Raw genomic sequence first — 12,684 nt, 5'->3', positions numbered from 1 at the left:
TTTTCTGTGCCGTTTAATTTTGAATATAACATTTTCAATGTGAGAAACTTCATAGAAAAAGCTCAGATGTAGACAACAACACTTGAACGGCAGCTGAACTCCGTTAAAAGCTCATGTCACCATTTATTATGTCACAATGTCTGCTTTGAAACAGAACTTATATTTTGTCTCTTTGAAAATTAACAAATACATCAAACAAGCAATCATAGTTTATGTAGTTGTTGTTGTTCAATCTGAATCTAAAACCACAGTGACAGAAACAAAGATTAATTTAAGGTTTCTACCTGGAAGAGAGTTGGGGGAACCTGTTTTTTTGCCAAGTGACTCTGCACATGGTCCACTGCTTTCTTAGAGAACGGCTGAAAAATAGAGTGGGAAAGAAAAGGAAAGGTAATTTAAAGAAATGCAGCTTCACAAGTGATTTCAGGTCTGTCTTTTTTCTGTTTAATGTAACACAGAAAGAGAGGCCTCTGTCAAGAAGGACCAATATCTGTGTGTGTGTGTTTGTGTGCACACATGAGTGGGGGTTGTTCAATAACTTCCTGCCATTAGCAGCATGCACTAACTTAGCTTTACGAGAAAAAAAGTGTGGTCTGTGGTTAATTTGCATGGACTACTTTCAGACGCTTCTGTGAAATGCGAGGTCATCGCTCTGTGTTCCAATACATGACATTCAAATAGTAAATTAAAAATAACTTTTTTTTTTTTTACCATCTATAGAGTTTATCATGTACTTAGGTATATGTGATCCAGGTGATGCATGCAAGCTCTTTTTCCGACACTGAATTTTTACCACCGCTGACTTAATCCACCTGAGAGACAGCTTTCTGTCACAGAGACAGAATTGGGTTGTGGTTGAAATTCTTCTCGGTGCTCTATTCAGACATGACAGCACATTTACAGATAGAACCACAATGCTCAGCAGAGATAATTGGCACCTGAGAGCGAGGAGTTGAGAAGTTATGATGTGTGAAGGAGAAAGAGTCTTTCTGTTCTCACACAGGCAAACGTACTTTGTCTTTACTGTTTCGATGAACCACCATGTATGTGAAGGATCTAATCACCATCTTGCAACAGAACCATCTACTGCCTGCTTCGTAACCGTCTGTGAGAGTGTTAGCGTAAAACGACATGTTAAGTTGGGACTCTCCATGAATTCATTTTTGTTCACATGCTCAATGTAGGCACTTTGCTGCATATTCATCAGTTCACCCCTGATGAGAGTTGGGAGACCTCAGCTGCCCTGCGAGGAGAAACGTCTTCATTACCATGTAGACTCATCTGACAAAAGATGAATCTTCAAGCTTTATTAAACTGATTTTAATGTGGTTGTGCATAAGATAATGTGTAGTGTTTCCACTACACACATCTTTACCACATTACTACTGCTGAAATGTCATGAATTACATGACTCTGAAGAACGTATATAATCAAATCGAAACGACTGTTACAGGAAGTAGAGTCACTTTGCAACACCCAGCCCAGACCAAGGGGGGGATGAGAAGCGTGGTAGATCCAACATATAACATAGATTATTATTACTAAGAAATATTTACTAATTGCCTGTGTACTTTGTGTAATTCTGCTCGAATATGATGTACTGGCTTGAATGTGTGTGTTTGTTTTTTTGAGAAAGTGTAGAGGGTTCATTCTGTCTGGTAGCTGTTCCCATCTCTATGAGACGGGTTGCATTCATCCATGAGCTTTGAGCAACTCAACCAAAGAGGGATTTCCACTTAGAAGTAGAGCTGTCAAATGACATATAGTGAATCTACAACCATTCTGATGATCAACCATTTGGCAAATTTCAAAGGAAACATTGCTTGATTGCAGCTTTTCCAGTGTGAGATTTGAATGTTTAATTTTCCCGGGTTGGAAGCATTAACCAATGGCAGACAGAAAAAAAAACATCCCACCGCCTGTGTTCAGTGTGCACATGTGCACTGGACCCAGACTGCATTAGTGACGCAGCATGGATCTGAGGCTGTTGTCCTTACATGTGAACAGGACAGGAGCTCCTTCATGATATAGCCGTCGTAAATCTGTCGGCTGCGGCTCAACCTCTCCTCCTCCGAGTCCAGCTTCTCGTAGTCCTTAATCTGAAAGAGACACATGGGGTCATCTTAAAAGTTCGCAACAAAACAACGCAAAGCGCTTCCTGGGTGAGCTAAATCGGAATGAGTGGATTACAGGCATAATCTCTCATCCATCCCATGAAGCCTTCTAATCTTGCACACACGGGACACTTTAGACTTACTTCTTCGTAGAACTTGAGCTGTGGCACAGCCTCGTCAATCTCATTCAAGCAGAAGTCCTTGAAGAGTAAGAAGCCTGAAGGACAAAAGAGAAACGGTAAGGACAGATGTCTAATATGGCTGTTAACTGCCTTACACGCTGCCTGCTGGTTACATTGAATTTGTGATTAAAGTAGAGTATTCTAAAATAAAATATCAATTAGAAAGAAAATAACAAAAGTTATACTGTAATAAATGTCAGAAGATTCTGTATACACTTTCATATATTGTGTCCCAGTTCCACATTACACACAATAGCTTGTTTGAGCTCTTAATATTAGCAACAACTCATAAAGTGAGAATTATGGAATCAGTCTTAACTATGGCTTGCACACTTACTATGTGGATATACAGTGCCTTGCATAAGTATTCACCCCCTTTGGACTTTTCTACATTTTGTCATGGTATAACCACAGATTAAAATTTATTTCATCGTGAGTTTATGTAATGGACCAACACAAAATAGTGCATCATTTGGAAGTGGGGGGAAATATTACATGGATTTGACAATTATTTACAAATAAAAATCTGAAAAGTGTTGAGTGCATATGTATTCACCCCCTTTACTGTGAAACCCCTAACAAAGATCTGGTGCGACCAATTGCATTCACAAGTCACATTTGCAAGTCACATAATTAGTAAATAGGGTCCACCTGTCTGCAATTTAATCTCAGTATAAATACACCTGTTCTGTGACGGACTCAGAGTTTGTTGGAGATCATTACTGAACAAACAGCATCATGAAGACCAAGGAGCTCACCAAACAGGTCAGGGATAAAGTTGTGGAGAAATATGAAGCAGGGTTAGGTTATAAAAAAATATCCAGAGCTTTGAACATCTCTCTGAGCACCATAAAATCCATCATAAGAAAATGGAAAGAATATGGCACAACCGCAAACCTACCAAGAGGAGGCCGTCCACCCAAACTGAAGAGTCGGACAAGGAGAAAATGAATCAGAGAAGCAACCAGGAGGCCCATGGTTACTCTGGAGGAGTTGCAGAGATCCACAGCTGAGGTGGGAGAATCTGTCCACAGGACAACTATTAGTCGTCTACTCCACAAATCTGGCCTTTATGGAAGAGTGGCAAGAAGAGAGCCATTGTTGAAAGGGATCCATAAAAAATCCCGTTTGGAGTTTGCCAGAAGCCATGTGGGAGACACAGCAAACATGTGGAAGAAGGTGCTCTGGTCAGATGAGACCAAAATTGAACTTTTTGGCCTCAATGCAAAACGCTATGTGTGGCGAAAACCCAACACTGCCCATCACCCTGAGCACACCATCCCAACAGTGAAACATGGTGGTGGTAGCATCATGCTGTGGGGATGCTTCTCTTCAGCAGGTACAGGGAAACTGGTCAGAATAGAGGGAAAGATGGATGGAGCCAAATACAGGGAAATCCTTGAAGAAAATCTGATGCAGTCTGCAAAAGACTTGAGACTGGGGCGGAGGTTCATCTTCCAGCAGGACAATGACCCTAAACATACAGCCAGAGCTACAAAGGAATGGTTTGGATTAAAGAATGTTAATGTCTTAAAATGGCCCAGTCAAAGCCCAGACCTCAATCCAATAGAGAATCTATGGCAAGACTTGAAGATTGCGGTTCACAGACGGTCTCCATCCAATCTGACTGAGCTTCATCTTTTTTGCCAAGAAGAATGGACAAACCTTTCCATCTCTAGATGTGCAAAGCTGGTAGAGACATACCCCAAAAGACTTGCAGCTGTAATTGCAGCGAAAGGGGGTTCTACCAAGTATTGACACAGGGGGGTGAATACTTATGCACCCAACAGATGTCAACTTTTTTGTTCTCATTATTGTTTGTGTCACAATAAAATTTATTTTGCACCTCCAAAGTACTATGCATGTTTTGTTGATCAAACGGGAAACATTTTATTTGAATTCCAGTTAGTAACAGTACATAATGGGTAAAAGTCCAAGGGGGGTGAATACTTATGCAAGGCACTGTATGTGTGTGCCCATGTGTGTATGCAATAGAAATTCAGCATCACTGGCACTACAACATTTCTGATGTTGTGACGTCTCTAACCTCTCTAATGTGTTCAACAGACGAACACACACAAACACACACTCTCAAGTAAAAAGCTGTAACACCACATAAACACGAAAAAAGGGCAGCTCAATTTACTGTATTAGCCTTAATAACGGATTAAGGTTGTCTTGGTCTTAATAGGGCTGCTACTGACACAAACACACGCACTCATAATAACAGAAAATGGCACCAGGCACTCTAACACACCAACAATGGAAAAAATCTCATGATAGGTCACAAATCCATGCTCAATGAAACATTATCTGAGGAAGAGGAGGGCGGGACAGCAGGGAATAAAAATGCATCCATGCTGCCTGCAGAGATGAGACGCACTGTTGCCATGGTAATTACTTTTGTGACTACTGGCTATAAGCTGCTGGCCTAGAGGACATCCCCTGACTCCTATTTAGTGTCTGAAACATTTTTCCTCATATTTACATGTGGCGACAAGAAAGATCAAGGGGCCCGAGACAAGAGACACGGGAGCATTGAGCTTAGCAGCCGCATGCAGACTGTGCGTTGCTGAGACACAGTGGCATCTCTTGTTTTCATGGAAGGCCTTACCTGATTAACATCAGGTATTAGCAAAAATAGACGGCTAACAAGATCTCTCTTGACACCGATCACAGCGTCAGTCCCGCTAACCTTCCTGACGGCCCGAGCAGACATCGTGTTGCGAATGCAGCAGGTCAGACTTGATCTGACCAAATCATTTCATATTGATCGCCGGCCCCTGAATCGCGGCAGATTTTGTGATAGCAATATTTGACCATTGTCCGAAGAATTTATTACATTTTGTGATGAAACTTGTTTTCATCTACTTAACAATAAATTATATTTACTGTCCGATTTTTGTGGTATTTGTGTTGCCAAAAAGAAAGTGTGATATGATCTGTGCCGTAACAGCTCACAGAGTAACGTTTATTGTTACTAAAGTATATTTCAGTTTCTTAAACTACGCCAATCTTTTCAACTGAGTTGAGCTTCTTTCAATGAAACTTAGCAAAATCTTAGAAAACAACTTTTCAAAACTACATTGGTGAAATCAAACAGCATCGTCATTCAAAAGTCACATTTAACAGCGATTGAAAGACCTTTACTTTGTCAACTCATATTAACTCAATTCATTGACAATAACTTAGCTAACACTAACAAGGTAATTATTACAAAAGGTGATACTAGCTGTTGATTGACAAAAAGCAATCTGCAGGTATTTTGATAATCAATTAAATAAGTTTCAGGGGAAAATGCTGAAAATGTTACTCTTCAAGCTTCTAAATTCTGAGAATTTCCTGCTTTTCAATAGTAAATCGAAAACGAGAGTCAACTATTAATCAGTCAAAATTTGTCCGAAATTAAATTAACTGTTTGTTGAGGCCTTAATAAAAGCAACAGAGTAATGAATAGGTTTTGAGAGGTATGTACTTTTACCTAAGTGAAACATTTAAACGGGTAAACATGATGGAAGGACTGTCGAATCCGTATCAACAGAAGAGCTGCCACAATTAGGCGATCGAGTATTATTACTTTAATAATCAATGAGGTAAAGATGTAAACTTACTCTTTATCTCAGTCTTATGTGATGGTAAGTTCAGTATGTTTTATAATGTGGGCAGTTCAAAGAACCAGAAAAATCCTAAACCTTGAGGCGTCGCCCCCTCTGACTTCATGGAACTGTTACAGACTGTTCTTACTGTTTTCTAACAAAACAATTAATAGATTAATCCAAAGATTATTGCAACATGATGGAAATAATCCCTGCCTGCATGCCTAATCTAAAGCAAATTGAAACAGAAGCGAGTTAAGAGTTTCTTTTAAAATGTGAGCAAATGTAGAAATATAGAAAATAAAAAACTCTTTATTTGTATGAAAGGAAAAAAGTTCTAAACCTGATTCTTTCTGCAGCCAAGGCAAACAAAGTCGATGCAACCCTCTGAGAATGTAGAACTTTGCCTTGAAGAACTGGCTTTTACTTCAATTTTACTAGGCTCACTGATTCAGTTTTAAGTTGCACAAGCTATTTGTTTTGGGCCTTGTGCCTGCTATCGTAAATTATTACGTCTTCCCCTCTGCTTTATCGCTACTCCAGACTTGATGCATCATTTCCCCTCCGCTCCAAAGCCCACACTAAAAGGCTTATACAAATCAACGGGCTCACATGCATCCACACATATGTACACAGTTGAGTGCACGGGGCATCCTTGTTTGCAGAATGGGTGCTACTGACACCCCCCCCCCCCCCCCCTCCCAAAACACACACACACACACACACAGGTTTCAAACAGCAAGGACAGAACGTGTGAGCGAGGAATTAAGAGAGGGACAGAGGGGGAAACGACAGATCTTCCATCACAGAGATTCAAGGATTAACCTTAATCGCTGAATACTTCAACACTACCCAGCTAATTCAACAAATGGTCTCTTCCAGAGACGACAGACACGCACACACCTAGCTCAAATCAGACATGAGTTCCTCTGAGCTTTGTCTCATTAGTGAGATCACCTGAAATGACTAAATATAGCGAAATGGCTGGTTCTGATAACTGCCTCTGTCTTCCATCATAGCAGGCAGCATTAGGCCTCACCGTGGAGCAGGTATGACTGCTGGAGGAAGGATAAAAATTCAAACTACAGCCAAAATGTTGACTTGTGAAAGTTTGTAGCTAAGTGGTTGGTCAAGGTGTGGCTGACAACACTTTTTTTTAATGCACCATTGAGAAGCACTGTGCATCTTAAGTGTGCATCAATCCTACAATGTGCAGAACTGTAATTGACACGATATTCTTAGCTCAACCGAATGTGAATGACACAGTCACGTCTTTTCTTCTATTTTTCCCACTGCTTTAAAGCATCAGTCAATTATAACTGTTGACATTTCAGGATCTCCTCAAATACATACGAGTATCGACTTCAGAGAAACAATCTGGTCACATTTCTTTGGATGTTGGCATTTTAATTTAAAACAAGACAAATCATTAATCAAAGAAGTTTGTGTTAATCTGTGGATTAATCAACTAATTGTATTTGGAAACGCTGCTAGCACTTTTAAGAAATGAAGCTTAAATATCCAGGTTATGAAGTCTGCCATCGTGTCCTGAAGACGACATTTGAAGCCAGAGTCTGTGTAGTCTCACCGATACAAACGCGAGTCAGTCTCATCTGTCAATCATGACATTCAACCCTGAATGAAGGCCCTTTGGCTTCACTTTCAGTGAACCACTCATGTCGTTAATCTTTGTATACTGTCTAGGGTCTGGCTATCAGAAATGATGATGCAGTTATCCACATTAGATTCCGGTCAAAACGTGATGTCACATGCTGAATGCAAAGTGTTGCTAACATTTACCGACTGTAGCAGTTCTACCTTTGTCAAAGAAAACACATCCCAGCTCTTACTTTTCACCATTGCTGCTTTTTTTGTAATGTTTTCTGTAACTAAGCAACCAACTGCATAGTAGATAATCTGCTTCATGTTTGTATTGACAAGCACATTCCAAGTGTACATGAATGGTCATTTGATATGTGGTTTCAGTGTGTTAGTATATGGACTGAGATTATTTCTGACACGGAGCTGAAACACTTGAATGGTCAGAGATCATTTTGGTTTTAAAAATGAAGACATTATTGTGAATGTACCCCGAGTGTAAGGTTGACAGGGAACAGTCACCTCCTATATTTTAATGAAAACAATGCTCTGATGCAGCAGGGGTACCGATGCAGAGGCTTCAACAAAAAGTGCAGTGATGTTGGGCAGGAAGGCTGAACCTGCTTAAAAAATATTTACTTGAATGGCAGGATAAATGACAGTTGTGACATTCAGTCTCATAACGTACTGCTAGTTTGATTATCTATCAAATAATGTTTTCCAATGGCATAATTTCAGCCTTTAAATTGCTTTTGTTGTAGTTTAACATAGAAAAAGTGCAGGTTTAATTGTTAGTCGTATACAACAGAAACCTTCACACAATCAGTTCAGCCTCTGTGAATTTGTGCTGGATATTTTAGAATTGGCAGACTCATTGATACTGAAAATGATGTTGTGAATCTGTTTGGTGTCGGATTAACAGTCCCTTATAGTTTCTAACCCAAATCAAAATGGCAAGAATCTGTCAGTAATTAAGCAGACAGTAGAAAAGTAGATAACAATCAAAACCGGCAGATCTTACAAGGAACACGAGCCCCAGATGTTTGCAGAGAAATCTGTCCACACCATCAGACTTATTTGAGTCTTTCACAAATGAGCTTTGCTAGATCTTCTCATTTCCTCCCACGATGTGATCTTAATGTTGATCTTTCAGGAAGTACACACCAAACCATTTTCTCACCACTGGTTAATTTACTCTTATGTCCCACATGTAAATGTTGAGTCAACATCAGCTCTAATACAAATGAGAATGTGGTTGACACGTTAAACCTACTTCTTTCTTTCAGTTATACATTTTCACTCGAATTCACAACAATTGTCAAGGTTCTTTGAAAATGAAAATTTCCATTTTTTTTATTTTGTTACAATTTAATGTATGTAAAAGAGGGAAAAAAAGATTACTTCTTATTCAAGGCTAATGTGAAACTTGCCTGTGTTGCATTATACATACAATGACCTTTACTGGTGGAAAAGAGCCAGCACCGAGTCGACCACAGTGTGTTTGTGTGGGAGAGTGTGTGCATGTACTTCACAATGTGAGGGATATTCATTCAAGCACAACATCAGGATTAGCAAACAATGTTAAGTATTCTCCCGATCTCGCTGCTCTCTTGCTCTGCCCTCTTACAGCAGTTACCCATGAACAGAGGGTGAAGACCAACACTGCCAGGTGAAAAGATGCTAATCGCCACAATCAATTTGATTCGAACTTGAAATAGGGTGGATTCCAGATATAACACTAGCACACTTTCATAAATAAACCCAATATACAATTTAAACATACAGGGGATTCTTGTTTGCCATTGCTTTTGTCCTTTCAACCTCAAGACTGAATCCTTTACTTTACAGTGTAGTTACTGCACATCTAAGCCAGAAAAAGATATTGTTATTTTAGGAATGAGCTAGACTACTTAGGTGTGCCTTTATTTGGCCACTCAGCAGTGCTTTACATGTTCCAGGAAAGTTCACACCCTCTGTGTTTATTTATTTGTCTACCATGGAAATTTTAGACCCAGATATGGATGTACATATGGCAGTTTTTTCAATTTCTTTAAGATTATACGATTTTTTGTCAATTTCTTGGAGAATAATTCATGTATCTTGATGAGAAAAACATCAGACATGTATAGGGGACTGGCATCTATGAGTGTCTGCAATTTGGTGCACATCCAAATAAAAACTGGGATCTCGTAGCTTCATAAGAGGACTGTCAGACCACGGCAGAGGTATGGATTCTGCTAGCTGGAAACCAAAACTGCACATTTTATCACAAATACAAATCATAACTACATTTCAGTCTTCTACTGGTTCATGAATGGTGAACATTTTGCTTCTGTCAGACATAAAATTTTGATATTTCGTCGATTGCAGGAAGTTGTCAGGTGACACCATCAGTCACATAACATTTATTTTTGAGTTATCTCCTTTGTGCCATGTTTATGCTGATTCCATAGAGGTGAACGAACCACAGTCGGTAAATATGCAACAGGGGCAAAAAAAGACAACACTCAGAAACGTCTTGGGGTTCAGAGGGCTGATACCTGAGAACCAGAGCATATATAAATTAAGCTCACAGTAAATTTGTACTCCCCGAGGTCTGTTATCTGCTGACTAAAGAGCTGGACTAACTAGATCTCTGAATAATGATAAAGCCCGTTGCCAAAGCCTGAACATGAGGTCTGAGCTGAGGTAAAAAAAAAAAAAAATTCTCATCAAATATTTATCTGAAGAGTTTTAGCCTAGGCAAACACAATGTTATAATGTTTTGAAAAAAATTAATTTAAGGGCTGCAACCACCAATTATTTTCATTAGAATGCACCTGCAGACTTTTTTTTACTCTTTAGTGGATGAAAAATCCTGGAAAACATCTCAACTTTGCAAATGCAGAGCAAAGTTTTAAATTTGAATAGATTGAGAATGAAAACAGACTGAGTCAGACTGAATTCCTCAGTCGATCAACTAATCAATGACTAATCATTTTCGCTGTAAGCCCGGTGTGACAGACAATATTAGATGTCTCAGACAAGTAAAACTAACATTAAACATCACGTTCAGTTTGCAGTTGTCCAGGCTTCTGCACACGGGAGAACAGGAACACATGTTCCAGGGTATTAGCAAACACTAATTAAAAGGACAGAGAAGCTTTAGCAGGCTAATTTCCCAGGCACATTGTTTATGACTATACAATCGCATTACCGGTCCAGGTTTGAAGTCCTTAACTAAAGAAAATGACTGAAACTAAACAGTGAAAGTCCTTTTAATGAGGCAGGTGCGAAGCTTTCCCGACAGCTCCTAACTCCATCGCCCCGGGACTGTTTGCAAAACTTAAAACAAATTTCAAAGCGGATGTCTTGTCCTGGAACAACTTCGACTGTTTACAAAGACTGCTGAATTGAATATGCTAAACAAGACCAGGGCTCTCATGTGAACACGCTGCACTTGCATGAACAAGGCAACTAGTTTGCATCAAATTATGGACACATGGAGATTTTAGTCTGAGAGGTGAGAACACCCTCCAAGGGCTCATTCTAGGGTAAAAAATATGAAACGCACTAGTGAAAACATCACTAGGATTATTTTATATTCAGCTTCTGCCAATATAACCCTTTCATCTAAGTCTTACACACTTAACCTTTAGGTATTGCTTAGTGTGTTGTGATTCAATATTATGATTTATTGAATTTGTGTTTACACTCTACAGACTAAGTGTATCTTGAGTCATAGTTCTAAAAGTTGTACATCACACATCCGTCACGCTTGTTGAGTTTTGATTCAGCAGTATTATTACTATAAACCTTGTGACCCAGGTTATGAAGTCTGCCATCGTGTCCTGAAGACGGCATTTGAATCCAGAGTCTGTGCAGTCTCACCGATACAAACGCAAGTCAGTCTCATTTGTCAATCATGACATTCAACCCTGAATGAAGGCCCTTTGGCTTCACTTTCAGTGAACCACTCATGTCGTTAATCTTTGTATACTGTCTAGGGTCTGGCTATCAGAAATGATGATGCAGTTATCCACATTAGATTCCGGTATAAAGGCCCTCCGAAAACGAAAAGTAATTGTGATACTTGTTTTCTGTCTAATCTCCATTATCTACCTTTTTTTTTTTTTTTTTTTTAAAAAAAAGGGACGACCATGCGTTAGTTTGGGCAAACAGAAACAAACGATAAGAGATAGTGTAACATATGTTCAGTGACATAAAACTACACTGTTTATGTGCATCACTAATCCAGAAAACACAAATATTGGAGCCAAATTAGACTCTAATCATTTGTGCATTGCAATAAATAACATACTCTAAAACTGGTAGTTACTTCAATAATGGATTACCTATCAATTTCAGTCAGTTTATCAACAATGATTTATTATAATATTTACAGAAACAGGCCATTTTTGAGTTGACAAAACCATCTCACCACCAGGTCCAGCTACTTCTGGGTCTGTTGTTCTAGATATTATCAGTATTTCCTCAATCAGAAATGAACTGGCAGGTCAGAAGTTTGGGTTTGAGCAAATCTGATTTCCAACAGGTCTGCTTTGACACGATCGTTTATAAACTGTAGTCAGTTTGTTATATATTATTACAAGAGAGGTATCTTACACGTTTTGGTATAAACTGTAGTCTTGAGACTGAGATGTGATATTAAACTGAACTCCGCTGGAGAACAAACCAAACAATGTTGTCTTCCAGACATCTGTTATTCTATGTCATGCTCCCCCACCCCTTCTTTGCACAAAGCTGTGCTGATGATCTCTCTTTTCATTAAAACCTGCATGGGAACACAGCCATGTTGTATATAAACTGTCTCAGAATTATCAACGGACAAAACACATCAGTGAAAGAAGCTGGAGGTGTAACACATGTTACAGAAAAGAAAAATGTTTCAACAACACCTTACAGTGTTGTACAGTGCCTTGCATAAGTATTCACCCCCCTTGGACTTTTACCCATTATGTACTGTTACTAACTGGAATTCAAATAAAATGTTTCCCGTTTGATCAACAAAACATGCATAGTACTTTGGAGGTGCAAAATAAATTTTATTGTGACACAAACAATAATGAGAACAAAAAAGTTGACATCTGTTGGGTGCATAAGTATTCACCCCCCTGTGTCAATACTTGGTAGAACCCCCTTTCGCTGCAATTACAGCTGCAAGTCTTTTGGGGTATGTCTCTACCAGCTTTG

At 39.2% G+C, this 12,684-nt stretch overlaps 1 protein-coding gene across 1 annotated transcript in view; it reads right to left on the bottom strand.

Annotated features, from left to right (window-relative positions):
• The window catches only part of grk3 (G protein-coupled receptor kinase 3), a 61,329-nt gene that overhangs the window by 24,704 nt on the left and 23,941 nt on the right, over nt 1-12,684 (bottom strand). The window contains exons 3-5 of the mRNA XM_053411095.1: nt 2,258-2,331; nt 1,998-2,099; nt 285-359 (exon numbers count right to left, since the gene is read on the bottom strand). Coding sequence (XP_053267070.1) covers nt 285-359; nt 1,998-2,099; nt 2,258-2,331 — 251 coding nt within the window. The remainder of the gene's footprint in view (nt 1-284; nt 360-1,997; nt 2,100-2,257; nt 2,332-12,684) is intronic.

The sequence above is a fragment of the Pleuronectes platessa genome, chromosome 19 (genome assembly GCF_947347685.1).
Source record: "Pleuronectes platessa chromosome 19, fPlePla1.1, whole genome shotgun sequence".
Taxonomy (NCBI): domain Eukaryota; kingdom Metazoa; phylum Chordata; class Actinopteri; order Pleuronectiformes; family Pleuronectidae; genus Pleuronectes; species Pleuronectes platessa.
Note: the sequence above shows the minus strand (reverse complement) of the source record. Positions and strands in the feature narration are given on the sequence as shown.